Below are 19,606 nucleotides of genomic sequence, written 5' to 3'. Positions count from 1 at the left end.
TAGCTTCTTTCACATTGGCAGGTATACAAGCCCAGTCGTGTGGCCTGGCAGTATTTTTTGGCCCATGAGCTAACAAAGCAATACATGAGCAGGCTGGTAAGCCTACAGACCTGAAATCGAGTGCAAGTTAAAAGTGTAATGAACCACATTGTCTTGCAATGTTGTTGTGGCACTTTTGTCTGTAGCAGTCTTGCTTTCATATCAGCTGAGATATGTCATGCACTTCAGGGTCTTTTCCAGGGAACTTACATTTCTTGCCTTGCATTACTAAAGGACTTTTCTTCGCTTTCTTTTTTTTACAGTGGAGAAATCAGATACTTGTAATTATAACAAAATATATAAATTTGGCTGGCCTAAGGATATTTCTTTCTCTTCCCATGTCTGGTGATGTTGTCTGGATCACTTTTTATGTTCTTTTTTTTTTAATTGGATTTTTTTCAGTATCATCATCTTGTAAATTTGCTTTCTCTTTGCCTCCCTTTGCCCAGTGTTCTTGAGCTTTTTCAGTCTTACATTCCTACTAACCTCATGGGAATTTTTTTCCATTCTACTTGTGACGTTCCATTTCAATTTTTGCATCAAATTTATCTGTTTTTATACATCTTTGCATATTAACCTCTGTCTTTTTAAAATTTTGCTCATTTTGCAGAATATATTTCTATGTTTCTTCAGTTCCTTATTATTCGGACACTAAACCATCGAGTCCATGGTTGCAGTGATGCCGTGGTGTGATGGTTCATGTATCTTTTAAATAATAAGTCACAATGTTTTTTTCCAGACTCACATGACTTTCTTCATGTTACTTCCACTCCCCAAACATCTACATCTGCAATATTGTCAGAGCAAGAGACTGGTAAATGACATTTGTTTTATTTCCAATCCTTGATCTTTCTTGATATTTAAGTAGTACTATTCCAATGTTTGTTATTTGTCCTGGCTTTTTAATGTTGCCTGCAATGGTCTTTCATTTGTTCATTAAGGCTTCATGCTATTTGTAATAATTGCCAGTGTCCAGCAGTTCTAGCCTCTAGAACTCTCTAGCAGTACTGCTAGCCTCTAACAGTAAGTGATCCTGATATGATCTGGCTATTTCAGGGTAGTATCATATTACTGAAGGGTTGGGGGGGGGGGCAGGCAGAGAGTGGGGCTGAATTTAGCAGATGAGAGGAAATTGTTGAGCTTTGATGAATTTTGCGTTGTCAGTATAACAATTATCCTTTGGGGAGGAAATGTTTTGTCTTTAGCTAGTAAGCACTTTTTAAAGAGATTTGTTGGTTGAACATTTGTTTCCTGTTATAACTTTTTAAAGTAGTCTCTAATATTCAAAAGACTGCTGCAGTACAGCATTTTAGTATTTAAAAATATTTTTACAGTTATTTTGCTAATAATTTATTATTTCTTCCTGTGTATTTACAGAGAACATAGTTTTTTAGGCAGAATATGTGCATTTGTATTTAAGCATGAGATTTTTCCCAGAATGTGGTCATAAAAAAATAGAGGGTTGCTGTGAGGTTCTCATCTGTGTTGCTGTTCATGCTAGGATGATTTACGCAAGTGATATTTTATTACATCATTATACCAAACATCATTCTCTTTCTGGGGACCAACTTTAATATCAGTTGTCTTGATTCTGCAGTATACTATGCTGAGACAACAAAGCAAGCATGTACAAAGCTGGCTTCTGAGTGAAAAATTACTTGAAGCTACTTCTTCATCTCCTCTTGATATATGTTTGCAAGTGGTGTTCAGTATTGTAAGGGCAATGAGCATTAACCTTTTTGAATGCACTTACATAAGTGCTATACAATGCTTGTGTGTCAAAGATGCATGTCTTATGACCTGTTTGAAATACCTTTATTTATAGAATTGTTGAACACGCATAGATTACATGGAAACATAGGATTGTGGATGCTCCACATCTGCTAAACATACAGACACAATATTAGGAGTCTTAGGAAGGATTTGGTCCTTAATTTTAAGTGCACAGGTTCAAAAGTGCTGGGTGGTATAAACTGTAAAATACTTTGAGAATATTAAGGCTGTGTTTCTCTGGTCAGGATGTTTAAGTAGAATATAAATCTCAAATAATGTAAAATTAATTCAGGCCTGGGTTTTCCACTCATTTGCACTTTTGTACTCTTATTTTGTTGGTGTAGAATTAGTAGAACAGGTGGCTGAATTGCTCTGAAATCAGTTTGGTTGGTTATCCATTGTGTGCAGGGATGAGTAGCTGCCCAAGGTACAAGGCAGTGGTGTATCAGACCTTGAAGCCTTCAATGTAAAACAGCTGTATATTTTTCTTTGTCCTTTCAAGTTATACATTCCAGCTCGGCGCTAATGATTTTTCATTTTAATAATTCTAAAACTTACTAAATGGGCAGCTTCTTGCATTTGTTGCTGTGTTGGTTAAGTGCAACTTAGTAAACATAGCTACAGAAAAAGTGAATTTGTTAGAAATGTATCTGTGAAAGGCAATGTGATCTAAAATCCTAACACACGAAAATGACATATTTCTCTATTACAATAACTATTCAAGCACCTTTCAAACCTGTTGCATCTGACAACAGTGAAGTGGAATTGGGTCAATGATCATTAACTTTTTTTGTCATCTGGAGATTATTTTATTACAACATACATACACTATTCATGTTTTCCCTAGTGTTATTTGTTAAACTTTGATCAGTGTTCTTTCAGTTTCTCATCACAGATAAATTTAGAAAAGTCTTAGCTTTTATCTATTACAGAATTCACACTGAACACAAACATGATGCAGCTGTGTTAATGCTCCATGGGTAGTACTGACCGTTATCCTGCCTCTGCATGAATGCGATATTTTTGTTCCCTTTTAAAGTTAAGAACTCTATTTTATCCAAGGTCATTTCAGTCAAATCAAACTATCTTCATTAGGTGGAAAACTTTTGGCAGCTAGTCAAGTGTGGCTTTACTGCTCTCTGCAGCATGTTCTCTCAGAACTACCACAGCATCCTCTCTTGATGTAAAGAATCGGGCTACTTAGATTTCTTATTACTTGTCCTTGGACTTCAATCAGTCATGAGCGTTCTTATCATCAAGAGCACCTACTCTTCAGTTTCTCATATACCACTGCCCATAGAAATAGACCATGTTTCTTTCATGCCGGCTGCATAATTTTTCTAACAGAAATGGTGGTCTTAGTGATCTGATAGAATCTGATATTTTTGCGTTTGTGTTTTCATTAAAATATTGTCATAAAAACATAAAGAAGTTTTTAAGCCATTTTCCACCAAAGGATGGTCTTTCTCAATAATCCTGTTTATATCAAAGTACCTTTGTGGCAGTTGCAGGGAAAATCTGATCCCTGGGCAAAATATGAATTTGTTGACTGTGTTCAGGAAAGTGTTTTGATACCACCTGTGTGAAGACTGTCTGCCTCAGTATCTCAAGACTTTTGCTGTTTTGTTAGCTGTTTTGTTAGCTTCCCAGAGACCAGCTTTGATCAACATCTTTTTCTTACCTGGTAACCGCATGTATAGCAATAGGTAAATAGCACATACTTGTATTATAGTTTCCACTTTCTCATCACTGCCCTGGACTGTCGTAAGACCACAAGTCATCATCTTTGAACAAAATGCGTCTGTCAGTTTTCTTGTGCAATGCTTTCATGTCAACTGCTTCTTTTTATTGGCAAGTAGAAAGTATTCCGCTCAGACTGAATAACTGAGGAACATACTCATATATTACTGTAAGCAATTTTATGTAGGTTTAGTTCTTATTTGAAACTTTCTCTACCTAAGCTCTTCAAAAGGATACAAATTCTGTGTCTTGGAAATGTAATAGATATGAGAATACCACTCTGATAGAACTCATGTTGTATCCATACCATAGGAGACATCAGCTTGGTTGTTCTTCTGTCAGTCATCCTACAGCTGACTCTCAGGCCATTTACTGTCTTGATTTTTAATTGTATCATTGTTTCGTTTTACAGAATAGCTTCTGCCAGCTAGGTACTGTGGTATTTTAGTTGCTTTAATGCCACTGCAACTTTTAAAACTCAGATTCTCTTTTCAGCTTCTGATGAAACACAGCCTATTTCTTCAAGATCCACAACGTTTGCTATTCCAGAAATGCCATCAACAAAATCTGGTAATGACATTTCTTGAAAATGTAGTTTCATTAGTGTTAGGAATTCTCACAAGAAATGTCCTTGTACTTTTGGTTGTATTGTTAATTTACATTTCTTTACCTTGGGGTTAATGTTATTGCAGGAAGAAGGTGGTATATTGCTGCATTTGGGATAACAACGTTGAAATAGTAGGCTTTTAGGATTATCATGACACAGAATAGTGGAGTATTACAGTTATATCTTATGTTTTTGGTAATTTCATATTACACACAAATTATAATTTTTCTGGAAGTTTTAAGGACAGAGATGACTCAGATTATCATTGTTTATTTGTACTTTGGTTGAACATGAATTTACTCATACTATAATTACCAATTTACATCAATATTGAGCCCTGCCCCGATTCAGCTGTCCTGATTTTGCAAAAGTGCCATATCAACAGATTCCCTGAAATCAGTATAACTACCAGCAGCCACCAGTGGATAGTTATTCTAAATAAATAAATAAATAAATAACAGTACTTTTGTCACTCATAATACTCTATTTGTGCAGTGTAATTTCCCTAAAATCTTTTGCTTCAAAATTATGATTACAGAAATATTTATTGTGATAACGGGTGATTTGACAGGTTCAAGCTGAACATGGTATTTGTTTGGTTTGGTTTTTTTACAGTAACTGTTCAAATACCTTTGCAACCTATTATATTTGACTCAAGTAAAGTGGAACTGGGTGAATTATTATGATGTTTTCTTAATGTCTAATATAATTTCTCAGACAAGCATCAATATATTTTCTTTTACTGGCATCTGGTTGTGAAGACTTACTCTTCGGCATCTTTTATTTCAGGTTTTAGGATAAATTCTAAAGCCTCTCAACAGTTCATGTGTTACAGAACACATATATAGTGTGGTTAGGTTAATATTCATGATTCTGACAGTTTTCTTGTCTCTCTGCGAATGCAATGGCTTCTTTCTTTCTACAGCTGAAAATTTTATACAACTTCATGCTGTTTCAAGTTGTTTGCACTGTGAATATTCATTTGATGGATTTTTTTTCAGCATCTAGCATACTGGATGCCCCTTCCAACCTCAATTATGCTTTGTTTCACTGATTCTGTGATACTGCTTTAGGTTGATACCACATGCTTCTGTTATGCAGTGAACCATTCCCACATGACTTTCAAAAATGCAGGCTAGCGGGATTTAATGTATATTCCACATTGCATGAGGTGTGTTTATAAACTAAATGATAAAGTTTCTAACTTTGATGTTTAGTAGTGAGCTTTTGTGTGCAGACTAAACAATGCTTCTTGTAGCTTGAGCTATTAAATTGCCTTGTGTCTTTGCCTAAAGAGGTCATTTACAGGCTTTTTTCCATGTATACGTTTTCCAACTTGTGTGCATAAAGTGATGTTTTTAGGCTGAATTAAGCCCTGATTCATAACTTTATGCCTAATTTCTAATGTGAAGGCATGCTGTATCAAAATAACATTAGGCAGTTGCAGTTCCTTATTTAAAAGACTTATCTGGAACATCCACAATAAAGTGCAGGGGAGAAGGGGTTTGCTGTCAGCTGTTGCCATTGGATGGAATTTTAAACTCAGATGCAGACAGCTGGCCTTGTAGTAAATGCCTCAAAATTAGATGTTATGTGTCCAAAAAAAACCAACCCCACAAGACAAAGAATGGAGTAGGCTACCGCAAATATCAATTAGAAGTGTGTATACAAGAAATCTAAAATAAATTTAGACCTTTCGGACCTGCTAATAAAGGGCCAAAGACCACCTTATCTAAAGACTGATCTCACTCATTGTTTCAAGATTGTTTTCATATTTGATCTTAGCTACCCAGGAACCAGGCCTGAAATTCACATCTCATCCCTCCATGGAAACCAGAGGGAGCGTGATGGGTAAATAGCATGTAATTCCATTAGCTTTTCCATCCCTTGCCTTCATTTCCATTGGCTTTGGATAGTGCTAAGATTCATTCAGACACATTGCTTTGAAGACTACTTGATGCTAGGCTTTTTTTTTTCCTTTTTTTCCCCCCTCTCAACTTGGCCATTTCTGTATAATCAAAGCTGAAGAATAATTTACTGCACTGGCTAAATAACAGTCTACAAAAAGACCTCTGCTAGCTTATGTTGCCTTTAATTTTCTTCTGGTAGTTGCAATTTTCTTTCAAAGAATACATACTTAAAAAAAAGGCCAGTGAGAAGAATTCTACCTAGCCTGAGATACCAGAATTGCCCCTACTTTATTTCACACCAGCTTCAGTGTTTATGTAACACCTCATTTCACAGCTGATCTTTAAAGCTGCTGCCATCTTGCTTGATCTCACATCAGTGTTGTCTTGAACTGCCCAACAGCTGCTCTCCAAATACTGTGGCTCTGAAGTCACTACTCATTTTAACTCCAGATTTTCTTTCAGCTTTTGATGAAAAGCAGCACATTTCTTCAAGATCTGAAACATCTGGCATCCAAGAAATGCCATCAGCTGTACCTGGTAATACTTGAAAATGTGATTTTAAATAGAAATTCTCACAGAAATTTCATCATACTTTTAGTATATTGTTAGTTAAGTTTAACATGAATCAGAATAACTACAGAACTGTCGTAATTTGCTCTCTCAAATACCAGACTAACTTTGGAAATTTTGTATGATGCTCTAAAACAGTAAATACTCTCTTCTAATTTTGGTCTACATTCCTAATATATTTACAAGTCTGTATTGCTGTGCTTGATGATAATAGGCTTTGGCATGACTTATTACATATAGTAGCATTCTCTTTTTAAGTTGCAATACTGCAGATGGGCAAGAGTGAGAGCTAATGTAAGTTTTGTTTAAATCCCTGAATGAAACTATTCTAATGGTTGAAAGTGTTGAGTAAGTCCCATAGAAATAACAGGATCAATAGCAATGAATATGTAGGCTTCAAAATAGTGGAGAATGGCCCCTTAAGTCCTTTCATCTTAATATATTTAAAGCAGTTATCTAAGTTAGACATTTTGCTGCCAGTAAGTGAGACAGCATAGGTCCAAGGCTAATAGAAATAAAAGCATGCTTATCACATATATTGCTGTATTGCTTGAGTACAACTTTTTAAACTAAACTGCACAACATTGTAATTAAAGAAAATATTTGCAACAAATAGATTTTGAGCTGGCGCTTCTATGGTAGATGTGATGCTTTCAGACACCTTGAAACCTGTTATACCAGACCCCAGTAAAATTAAAGTGGTTGAATTTTGGTATTTTCTTGACATTTAAATTACTTACACTTATTAATATATAATGATCTAAACTATATAGTTTTCCTGTTCTTCCTTGCCAACAGTTATTCTTTAGGATTCTTCTACCTCCGCTGTTCAGAAAATAAACTAAAACGTACCAATGCCTTACAAAATGATGCTGAACAAATGCAGTTCTATCAATGCTCAAGGTTCTGCTTGTTTTACTGACCCTGCATGAAGAAATATTTCATTTCCTTTCAGTAATGACAATTCCATCCAAAGTCTATTTCAAGTTGTTGCCAGAATTCCCTTGCAGTAAAAAGTGGACTAAATGGGTATTTAACAGGAAACTTTTAGTAGCTGTCCAGCTGCCTGTAATCACAGGTTAATGGCAAAGCTTGCAGATTCCCACTAAACATTCTTAAAATCAAGAAGGCGAGATGAGTTAAGTTTTATGCATTTACTCTTCAGAGGTATTAATCAGTCTTTATCATTAATGCATCTTCCATACTGAGCAATAACTTATGATCAAGTGCCTTAACAGAAAGTTTCAGTAATGGTTTTCTACGTATTGATATAATAGCACATCCAAGTTCAATTCTTTATTTTTCATGCTTTGCCTATAAAGAAGTTATACTGCACTCTTTTCAAACCAGAGGGATTGATTTCCCAACACTTACAGTGTTTGAGAGAATGGAGAAAACCATGTCTGATCTAGTCTGGAATGCAACATAAACATTTCCATGGAAGGATAAGTCCCAGATTTGAAGGAGAGTTAAAAATGTGATTAAATATGATAATGATGTTTAATTAACATATTCTAGGCATAGGCTTGGTATGAGATGAGAACCATTAGCATGTACAGTTGTGTGTATTTAAAGGAATTCCTTGGAATAACTTAAGGAATTCTGGTTTTTAGTTTTGCGTGTGTGTGTTGGGGAGGGGAGGAAGGGAGAGAGAAGAGAGTGAATAGAAGGATCTTTGAACTAAAGGAAGGTGAGGAAGTCCAGCCACACAATGAGGACTGCAGTGAAATACTTGCTTACATGTTATTTCCCCTGGAGTGGGTCTCTTAGTGATCATAATGTTCTCAATGATCTCTTTTAAAAACCTATTGCTTAGCTGGTCACTTGTTTATTAGTTGGTTTTAGCAAATGTTTACTTGCCAAGGTTCTTCAAGCCTGTTTGAACTCCTCCTCATTACTTGAAGACTGATTAATGACTTCACATTTATTGTGCTCTACGGAGCTATACAACTCAAAGAACTAATGTGGTTATTCAGGGAATGAACAATACTTTCAATCTAGTCTTACTTTTTTCCTTTAAAACCGGTGTTATCACTTGTGCAGAGACTGCCTGTTTCAAGATGAATTTCATATTTGATTTAGCTACACAGGAACTAGTCCTCAAGTCTACATCTCATCCTTTTTGGAAACCAGACAAACAGTGATGGGTAAGCAATGTGGGATTCCATTTTAGTTTTCATCACATTGCCACTTGCTTCCTTTTTTCTGCTGTGAACACCTTCAGACATGTTTGCTTTTAAGTCTAAATGGCAAGCCTGTTGAAGAACTGTTTTGTGTCAATCACTTCTTGGTCAGCAGCTAGAAAGCATTTTTGGTACAAAGTGCTAAAGGACCGGTCTTTTATACCAACTTGTAACAATTTCATTTTTCTGTTGGTGTAATTTAAACTCCAGAAAGTGTAAAAGAAGTTGTTTCTTAGGAGTTCTGTCTAGCATCAGATATTGGATCCTGTTGCCACCATATTGGGCTGCATATCTTTCTCTTTATTCACATAATACAGAGAGGACATTTAAGCATTCAGTATCTTGCTTGTGTTTGCAGTTACATCATCCTGAACAGCACAACTTGTGCTGGGTAGTGTGTTGTGCTATCCCAGCAACAGTGAGATTCCTCAGCATTTTAAATCCAGATTTTCTTTTCAGCTCTTAATGAAACACAGATAGTTTCACAATTCATGTCTAAAGCATCTGGAGTCCAGATCAATGGATCTCCAGTCCATCAGTCCAATCTAGTAATGACATTTCTTGCAAACTGAGTCTTCTTGACAGTGAGGAATGATCAGAAGGGTTCCCAGTGTGCTTTTGGTGAAACGTTTGTTTAATTTTCCTTACTTTGGGGATAAGAACAACTGCAAGATAAAAATTCTGCATCGGGTGTTACTTTCATTTAAGGCAATGTAGATGATGTTTACAATGCTGGATTATGATTTTTTTTTTATTCTTAGTTCACTTTTGCAATACTAATTGGTACTATTACCCATAATTGCCATTGACCAATTATGTATAACTTAATGTAATAGAAGTTTACAGTATACTGTCCTGGGCACTTCTGTGCCTGTGAAATACTGTGAGGCTGGTAATCGAACTTTAACTTCTCCATTATATGCAGAGTGTCCTGATACAGATAACTACTGTATTGCCTGAAGTTATACTGCTTTTTATTTTATATTTACTTTGTTATTACTATAGTGAAGTTTTGTGGTTATTGGTATTTAAGACATCTTCCTGGTCAGTTACAATGTTGGTATGTGTGTGATGTGTGTAGGGAATTCTCTTTCTAGTTTTATTTTCTGTTGACTGTTCATGTTCACTTGTGGTTTTAAAACAGTTAAAAAGTTGTTCAGTTGTGTAGAATATTCAAGTATATTTCCCATGAAGGAGGACTCTTAAGCTATGCTGTAGTGACAAAATTCTTATTAGGGAGATGAAAGATAGTACAGTGGGCATTGCAAACCCAAGTTCAGGGTTTTTTTAAATAGCTCAAGACTTGGTAGTCCAGATATGTCTGGAAGGAGAAAAAAGAAATATATGTTTATTTGAGGAGATAAAAGGTTTGTTGGCCTTCCGCAGGCCTACCCAGTTTCTTTAATATTTTTCTTCCTCTATGGGACAAATTTAATGCTGAACACAGGAAATCTCCTTTTCTTCTTTTGGTATACTCTGAACCTTGTCTTCTACTGCAGACCCCTATAGATACTTACAAATGTTCTATAGTATTCCCGTGTACATTAACAAGTAGGTACTCTGTTTTATATTTGCCATCTTAACTGCTGTGTTTAACAGTTCTTCAACTCAGTGCTAGTAAAGATGCAAACATTGGCTAGGTAATTCAGAAAACATATTTGTGGCGCTCTTGTTATTCCCATTTCTCAGCAAACAAAATGAAGATGGAGAGGACAGTAAATAGCCCAGAGCCACAGAGAAGTGTGGAGTCAAATGGATCATTGAAAGGAAGAAATTTCTGAAACTCTTTCAGTTCATCCCCCTGTCAATTAAGTCTACAAACTTTTATTGCATTTTTAAAGGATGATGTTTGCTTAGACTGGAGGAGTCTAACAGAGTTCTTTCAGGACAAGAATTCCATGTTTGAAATTTTCTCTTTGTTGGTCCACCAAATTTGTGCTCTTCCACTTTTCCTATAATATGTTCTTGCAAGTGTGATGGCAGTTTCAAAATTTTGATTCCATTTGCTGAGGTATCTACTGTTTCACCTGTCTTCTGCTTGTGTTAAGCATTTGCTCTATGCTTCTATCAGAAACTCTTTTTTTTTTTCAATAATACATTCTTATACAAGGGATTTTTATCATGATCCTTGCATTGCACTGTTGTCATTTGCATATCTGTTCACTAATTTCTGGAAAATAAATGTGACTCTTCTTTTAGCTCATGCTTGTCTAACAAGCATTATGAGTTTCTATCTGTTTGAAGTACTTCATACCTCTTCAGGATGAAAACCTGCTCCTCTAAATTAAGGAGATGCTGTTTCATTAGAGGTTCTTACAGATTTTGGTTAAGAAAGCACAAGTTGTTTTTGTTCTAGTAGCTGGCTCAACTCTTGATGGAAATTCTTATTAAGTTCACCTGTATGCATATTTCTGCAGAGAAGTTATTGTTTCCTTTTTTTCCAGGCATATATTTTTTTTAGCCCCAAAGTTCAGATTTCTAAGGATGGTGAAGAATATAGTAATCAGAGCTAGTTAATTGTTTTTCAGATTAAATATAAGGTGGTCTTTTCCAGAACTTGACAGTATCTTTGATGCAGGCTGAATTTCTGGCTACATACTCATTGACTAGTGCTCAATTTATAGGTTGAAAATATTTGTTTGATGCTAAAAAATGGATTTTGGGATCTGTCATTTATTGCAGTTAAAAGGTAGCTCTGGAACACCATGACTGCCATTATTATCTACTAGGAGCAGTGTTTAGCCAGTGGTTGGGGTTTTTTTGGTAATACAGAGTGGCAAAATATTGATGTATGATTTATTTGGTAGGAAAAGTATACCTGAGAAACCACAATTTAAATACTGATTTATTTGGATGTGATTGAAGTGATGCCTTCATACGCATAGAGAGACTGCCATAACATCTCAAGATAGTTTCCATCTCTAATCTTAGTTCTCCCAAGACCAGTCCTGGAGCCCACATCTTTTCCTCCACTGGAAACCACGAGGACAGTGATGGGTAAACAGTGATTCCATCATAATTTCTATCATTTTGGCAATACTTAAATATGAAAACCATTATTTTAAAATTTAGTCAAAACCTTTTGATTATTTTTCCTGCTAGTGAAAATGCCAAACATATCAGTGAGGTGGTCAGTCACTTATATAAAAGGAAACAAAGCGATACTTAATTGTTAAGCTTCTCAAGCCCTCTTTGTAATTTTCTGCTCTATAGGCCTAGTTCACTAAAAGGTTAACTGTTTGTATTCTACATTAACTCAACTAGGCCACCCTGATTTAAAAATGGAATAATACTGTAAAGATTGCAAGTATTTATGTACAAAAGCTGAATGTAATATGGGCTTCATTCATTTAAAACTCTGTATTGACACTGCTTTGAAAAAAACTGTTCATCTGTAATATCTGAAGGCAGTTTTCTGGTTTAATCTTAGTTACTCAGAGACCAAAGCTGAAATCTACTTCTCCTTACCTTGCAAGCCAAGGAACAGTGGAGGGTAAATATGGTATTTTCATTTTTTCTTTTCCCCTGCCATCACTTGACATAATTTTCATCTGCTTTGAGCAATACCTGGGTTTGTTAATGCACTTTGGCTTGCGAGAACACTTGCCATACTAACGACATGATTCTGATGTTTGAACCTATGCTTTTTTCCATCACTTAAAAAATCACTTTTTGCAGACACAGCTGGCAAAAAGAATTTGTCACAAAATGCCTGTGTCTCTCTAGATGTGGTTTTTATTTTGAAAATTCTTTCTAGAATGAAATATTCCAATATGGCAGAAACATAATTTTACTTCCTCTTAGTCTTGCTATTGTTGTGGTATAGCTGTCTCATAGATTCCTTACAAGACATCAATTATTTTTTCCTCTTTCATTTCACTGACTTGAGCACTGAAGTTCAAGCTTGGTGGATAGGCATGTTGCTCATTGGCTTAGCAACTAACCTAAAGGAAGAATGGGAATTTTCAGATGTCATGGGGAATGGTGAGGCCTTTCATGGGAATGGTGAGGCCTTATATAGTCTGTTCTTTGTACAAATAATAATAATAATAGTAACAACAACAGTAAGAAAATACCTTTTTGCAAAAATTATTGAACTTCTAAGGAGAATTGGAGTTATGACAGAATATTTATAGGATAATGTGCAGTTTATTCCTTCATGAGAGGATAAGGAAGTATTGAGTATTTGTAGTTGCTTGCATTTGAGAGGTACCCTCCACCTGTCATCTCGAATTCTGAATCCAAAGGTGGGTCTCTTGGCTCCCATGTTCAGTCCACAACAACTGTTTTTTAGGTATCTTTCAAGGAAATGTAGGGAGTGCTTTGGTGAAGTAGTCCTTTAGCCGTTTTTCTACTGATGGAGAGCCATTTAGGTACTGAGTTTCTAAGAGCATTGTGTTAGTTTCAACCACGGCAAGACGGTTGCCTGCTGATTTGATCAGTCACAAGATACTGCCAGGAAAAGGCATGTGTTGCCCTAAATACAGACCTCTGGGGTGTTGTGAGCCGGTGCTGCTTGTACTGCCGTGGCAAGACTGTGTGGATATCTCAAGACCATTTCCATGTCTGACCGTAGCAACGCAGAGTCCGGACCTGGAATCCACCTCGTCTGCTTCACTGGAAACCACAAGGACTGTGATAGGTAAATAGCCAGTGATTCCCTTCCTATGTTGATTACTTTGGCAATGCTTTTCTCTGCAGCGATGAGCCTGTTCAGATGCTTTGATGTCCTGAAAAGTGGGTCCATGATGCGGTTGGCCCCTTATGGCTCCTTATTAGAAATTGCTCCATTTGTAAGCTTTCTGCTGCCCTTTTTGGGGTTCCACTTCTAGGTTTACTCTGTTACCTTGGGCTACCTATGCCAGTTGAAAGCTAGCAACATGCTACTACGGGGAGTGATGCTGTGACATGGAAGCCTGCCCCGAGCAGGGCCACATCTCTGTGTTTATAGCTCTGTCTTGATACCACCCGTGCGACAACAGCCTGTCTGAGGACCTGAAGGTGGTTTTTGTGTTTGATCTTAGCTACTCGAAGACCAAGGCTGAAGCCCACCGCTCCTTCCTCCCTGGCAACCCAGCAAACCGTGATGGGTAACTGGCAAAACCCCTTCTTTTTCCATTTTCCCCTTTCTCTCTCGCTCCCCATCACGCCTCCCACCCCAAACCACCTGGCATCCTTGTCATCTTCCATGGAGAGTATGAAGACTTGTTGGTGCAGCTTGGCTTGCCGAAGCACTCGCCAACTTGTTCTGCGATTCTGTTGTTTGATCCCATGCTTTTTCCATTGCCGACGAGTGTTTTCTGCGGGGACTGAGTGACAGCTTGTGTAGAGAACGCATTATCACACCTTGCCTTCAGCTGCCATTCCCCTGCTTCTTTGCGTTTTGGTAGCGGGTCTTCCTTTCTCTGACACATTCAAATACGACAGTGTTCTTAGGAAGCAAATCCCGGCTGGGCTGGCACAAGAGGACAGCACTGCAGTTCAGCTGCCCACCAGGGTGTCCTGGGCCAAGGGTGCAGCTATGGGTTGCTTCACCACTGACTTTCAAGGCAGCTGGTTGTCATCTGCCCACACCTTTACGTTGCCATCACCTGGAAGTGGGACTGCTCTGCTCTACTACTGCTTTTGAGGTCATGTTAGAGTTTTAAGAACGATGCCTCTTTTCAGCTTTCAGTGAATCACAGCGTGTTTCTTCAAGGTTCAAAACACCGGCAGCCTTTGGCGCCTGGCCATGCTGGTGACCTAATCTGGTAACGATATTTCTTGCAGATCTGGTAACGATGCAGGACGGGAATCGTCCCAAGAGATACTGTTGTGCTTTTAGCTGAACTGTTATTTCTCTTGGGCCTACGCTGGGGTGAAGCGTAAGTGTAGAAATGAAATGGCTGTACACGAAAAGCCATATTTACTTAAGGCATTGGATATGGCACTTGGTGACAACGGGTGGAGATGCTCATAGAGATAGCTTCTTTCACATTGGCAGGTATACAAGCCCAGTCGTGTGGCCTGGCAGTATTTTTTGGCCCATGAGCTAACAAAGCAATACATGAGCAGGCTGGTAAGCCTACAGACCTGAAATCGAGTGCAAGTTAAAAGTGTAACAAACAATATTAACGTATCCTTCCCATTGAGATGCAGTTGAATTGTAGGTTCCCCAGTGTGCTGGCCATGTTTCTTAGTGCCTCAGTCTAAGTGGTGGAAACTGATTCTGAAATGTGTTTTTGTGACACTGGAGAAATCTTGTATTTTTGTCAGCTGAGTGTCATGTGCTTCAGGGTCTTTTCCAATGATGCTGCAATTGTTGCCTGTATTAATCCTTTTAGGGTCCTTCTGCCTTCTCTTTTGCAAGATAATGCTTTCCGTGTATCAGAAATTATACAACTTTCCTCTGTTACCTCTATTTTTAAATAGTTTTCAAACTGAGTTTTTGTATGTCACATCTCATCCTGCAAGGCACAAGCAAGTCCTTCTTTGCCTTTCACCTCTTTTTTTTAGTTAATTTTTATGTTCTTTTTTCTTATTTTTCCGTCATATTGTCTGATGTCTTTGAATATTTCTTCATATTTCTTGCAACAGCTTCTTCATCATTTGCATCACCAGTGCATCTTCACACATTCACATTAGAAAATCCATTCCATGTGCATTTGAGGTTTTTTTCCTGTCTGAAGTCCCTAGTTCCTTAGCAATAGGTTCAAACCTGTTCAGTCTATAGGTTCAGATGATGCCAAAAAGAATTTTTTGTTTTGTTTTGTTTTCCAGCTTCAGTGGACTCTCACCATATTACTTTCCCGTCCCATACATCTGCGTCTGCAGAAATATCAAAAATAAAGACTGGTAAATTGTGTTTATGATACTTCCATAGCTTAGGATTTGTTTTTGTGTCAAGGATGTTACAGTTACAGGCTGTTTGCTCTGATTGCTTGGTGTGGTCTGAGACAGAATTTTGTCTGCAGTGTTTGGTAGTTAGGCTCTATAACTACATGATGATATTCTGTGGCATGGGATCCAATAAAAAACCCACAGGAATCAATATTGTTTTGGGTGGTTTTAATCTGTTGGATATAAGGACCACTAGCTGGATGGAGTCATTATCAGTTATGAAGGTATATTCTTGACTGGGACATTTTACCCTGGGTGATTTTTTGTTAGTCATACTATACACATCTTTTTGCAGTTTTCTCCATTACTAAGCACTTTTTTCAGGTTATGTTATGTTGGAACTTTTCTTACTGAGGTCATAGCTATCCAAGATTAAATTTGTATTCATAGCAAAGGTATGAATGTGCGAGAGATGAGAAGGAAAATTATCCTAAACCTGACAGTCAATATTTCAACAGTATTGTTTTGAATTTTCCGCCTCACCTTCTGGCTCTTGAGTATGTCACAAAAGTTGTGTTAATTTATGTTACGGCAATTATATAAAATATCACAATTTTATTTAAATGACAAATTACATGATGTGTACTATATTAAAACCTATAACTCAAAATACTGGCATCTGTTAAACTGAAACAAGCACAGCGTTGGCAATAGAAATAGCTGGTTGCAGAAATTCATATTAGCATATATTTTAAGTGTGTAGGTCCCTTTCTACAGATGCAGGTGAAGTCAAAAGCACAGGTTTTTTGATGCTACATGTGCACAGATCAATTGACTCCTGTTGATAAGTCTGCTTTTAGGGGGACTGCAGTTTCTGTCAGGGTGTGTCTGTTAGGTGCGTGTGACTTTGAGGTTTTGTTCATTTCTTTTCAAGCTGGAAATCTTGTGAAACTGTGATATTGGAATCTTGCAAAGCAATGTAAAGCAATCTTACTTTTTCTGATTTCCCCCCCTCCTCCCTATTTCTGCACCAATATGAATCTATCTCTCAGGGTTATTTACATTTTTCTGCAGTTACAAGTTCAGCTGACCTGGAAAAATCTATGCCTCCACTTTCCAGAACACCTCATGTGCAAACCACAACTATGGGTAATAGTAATGCTTTGACTTTTCAGTTAAACCACTTCTGGTGTTTTGATAGCAATTTTGGAAATCCTATTCATCCCAGATATTTTGGTCATCTGCCATACTTGTCTTCTGCTTGAGTCATGATCATCAGTGTAGACAAAGTACCCTTTTTCACATGAGCCAAGACAACTTGTGCTTGCTGCTGAGAAACTCACCTGATAGTGTTTCTGATCTTACATTTGTCTCTCAAAAAGCTACTAGTGCTATTTTGAGATATATTTAAATGAAGTAAGGTTGGTTTAATAATAATAATAATAATAGTGCCTAAAGCTTAATAAGAATCTTAAAATTACCTGTTTTCTTTCAAGCTTAATTGTTATACTCTCAGATAGATGGATGCACACTTTTATATACTCTATATTGTTTATGCCAGCATAGTAAGCTTCTTTCTTACTATTTCTTACTGTTCAGTGATTTTTTTACTTTATTTTACCCGTTTTATATGTGTATAAATGTACACAGATTATACAACATTAAAATTCACTAACAAAAACTTGACAGAAAACAAAGCACTGAAGAGAATTAAGACAGTCTTTTTTACAGAAATATATTTGCAGTGTTTTTTAGTTTTGTAGATTGTATTTTTTCTGCCTTTTTTGGAGCGCTTTATGCTTATAACCGTGGTGTTAGAAGTTCTTTTATCTTTATATTTTCTGGGTTGCTTTAAACTACATGGACCATGCTATCTAAAGTAATACTAGCTTTGGTTGCTTGACACCTTAGTTTCAGTTGTGATTTTAACCGCTAGCTTCAGCTCCCACTCTAAACCAGCACTGCTCCATTATCAAGGTAAGGCATGCTTATTGTGGGTGGACCTCTGCACTGCAAATTAGGTATGTTATAACCTATAACAAGTTTTGTTTGTTCTTATAAAACAAAAAAAAGCTATGTGTAGAATTAATATTCATAGATACTGTGACCTGGTTTTTTTATAGCTTTCAATGGTATTCAGCCTGTTCTTTCAAGCCTTGTGACACCTAGTAAGCCTGAAATACCAGATGCTGGACCAGGTACAATAATCTCTACCTAGTTCTTAATTTAGTAGCTCAAACCATGCTCTAAAACTCACTGAAATGAGTACACTGGTAATCTTCACTTTCAGTGCACATTTGGATTAGACCATAACACCTGAATTTTTAATTTAGATTGCTGTTAATGGTTGAAATTGGTGCTTTCTCACACTTAAAATGCATATGGCAACTCATAGTCACGTGATTCTCCTTCAGTATTTTGAAAAATATGCCACATAGAAAATTAAGAAAACAGTATTTATTGCCCAGTAGTGCTGATGAAAATACTGCAATGTATGCTGTAGACAGCATTCTACTGCTGCAGCCTTGTTAAAAATACTGAGAGTGTATCCTTAATGGCATGAAATTTGTTAACAGTCATAGACACTTGATGCTTTGGACTGAAACCATAGTTGGATCAGTTGTCAGCTTTCTACTCCAAATTTTGCATTGTTTTAATGTCCAACTAATTGATTGTTCAACATGTCTTCTTCATTAAATTCCTACATTTTACACCATACACCATCTTCCTTAAGTAATGGACCAAAACTCAAAATGTTCAAGTGGTCAACTTAAAATCTTACTTGGCAGTGGTTGAGATCCAGACCAGTTGCAATGAAGGCAGGAGGAAATGAACATCCAGAATTTCTGCAGATCACAAATGCGATGATTTATAGTTACTGAAGCTCTGTGCAGTTCAAAAGACTGAATTTCTCTCTAATGCATACTAAACTGATAAGTGTCCAAGCATTAGTGAAATATTTGTTGTTCTTGTAAAAACAAATTTGTTTTTGCTTATGAAGGGTTTCTTCCATTAGCTCTTTGCTCTCTTATGACTGTCACCATTTCTTCCAACAGCAACAAGTGAATCCATTCTGGAATCTTTCACACCTAAAACTTCTCGTCCTTTTCAATGGCCAAGGGTAACATTAGGTAATGTTTTCACCCAGTGAAAAACTGTGTTTGTTTTGAGCACTTCATCCCATATGAATGCATATTTCTTCCAGCATATCATTTCACATGCATAATCATTATTCTTTTTCCTGGTTATAGAGTCTTGTTCTTCCATTGTCATTAAACTGATTCTTCTTGATATATCTCTGTATGAGAACATAGTTCAGGATGGTTTTACTGTCCTCAGAGAAGTAAAACTTGCCTCTTGCATGAAAAACTCTACCATCCTTTTATTAAAGTGTACTGTCTATCTCCTTCACTCTCATGCACACGCATTTGTTGTCTTTGTCTCTGATACGTAGAGCTTTCATAGTGGAAATTTTAATTGTTTTGGAGACATAGAATCTATTTCTGATCAAGGCACAGCATTTCAATATCATCTCCATTCCACACTTTAAACTCTGACTTAATCAGACGGCTTTGACATTTCATACTAAGTTGTCTTTTCTTCAATATAAACTTATGGCATGTGCTGTTTGTTGTGGGAAACTCGTTAAACAATTTTTGTTTGCAAACTGAGCACTTTCTTTCAGCTCCAAAGGAAATACCACTTATTCCTTCTAAACTGAAACCAGCTGCTACCCCAGAAGTAAAGCATGTGAAACCTGGTAATTGTGCACACCATTTTTATAAGTCGGTATGCAGAGACATATGTTCACTAAAAATATCGAAGCAAAACTTCCTAAAAAGGAGGGGAGCTATGCAATACATGAGCATCTTGACTAACTCATCATTCTAAAATCGGTCATTTGATGTTGCCTAACAAAATGTATGAGAGTTAAGCTCATCAGTTTTATGCATTTGGGTCCAGTG

The 19,606-nt window shown here is 36.8% G+C and overlaps 1 protein-coding gene across 2 annotated transcripts in view; it reads left to right on the top strand.

Annotated features, from left to right (window-relative positions):
* Positions 1-19,606, top strand: part of ABI3BP (ABI family member 3 binding protein) — a 166,269-nt gene that overhangs the window by 78,663 nt on the left and 68,000 nt on the right. The window contains exons 18-30 of one of the 2 annotated variants that reach the window (XM_076349805.1): positions 779-853; positions 4,048-4,122; positions 5,945-6,010; positions 6,532-6,606; positions 11,754-11,819; positions 12,253-12,315; positions 13,399-13,464; positions 13,847-13,912; positions 15,582-15,656; positions 16,716-16,790; positions 17,765-17,839; positions 18,698-18,772; positions 19,327-19,401. In XM_076349805.1, coding sequence (XP_076205920.1) covers positions 779-853; positions 4,048-4,122; positions 5,945-6,010; positions 6,532-6,606; positions 11,754-11,819; positions 12,253-12,315; positions 13,399-13,464; positions 13,847-13,912; positions 15,582-15,656; positions 16,716-16,790; positions 17,765-17,839; positions 18,698-18,772; positions 19,327-19,401 — 927 coding nt within the window. The remainder of the gene's footprint in view (positions 1-778; positions 854-4,047; positions 4,123-5,944; positions 6,011-6,531; positions 6,607-11,753; positions 11,820-12,252; positions 12,316-13,398; positions 13,465-13,846; positions 13,913-15,581; positions 15,657-16,715; positions 16,791-17,764; positions 17,840-18,697; positions 18,773-19,326; positions 19,402-19,606) is intronic. The other variant, XM_076349815.1, reaches the window with a different exon arrangement.

This window comes from Aptenodytes patagonicus, chromosome 1 (genome assembly GCF_965638725.1).
Source record: "Aptenodytes patagonicus chromosome 1, bAptPat1.pri.cur, whole genome shotgun sequence".
NCBI classification, from domain to species: domain Eukaryota; kingdom Metazoa; phylum Chordata; class Aves; order Sphenisciformes; family Spheniscidae; genus Aptenodytes; species Aptenodytes patagonicus.
This window is presented reverse-complemented; position numbering and strand designations above follow the sequence as displayed.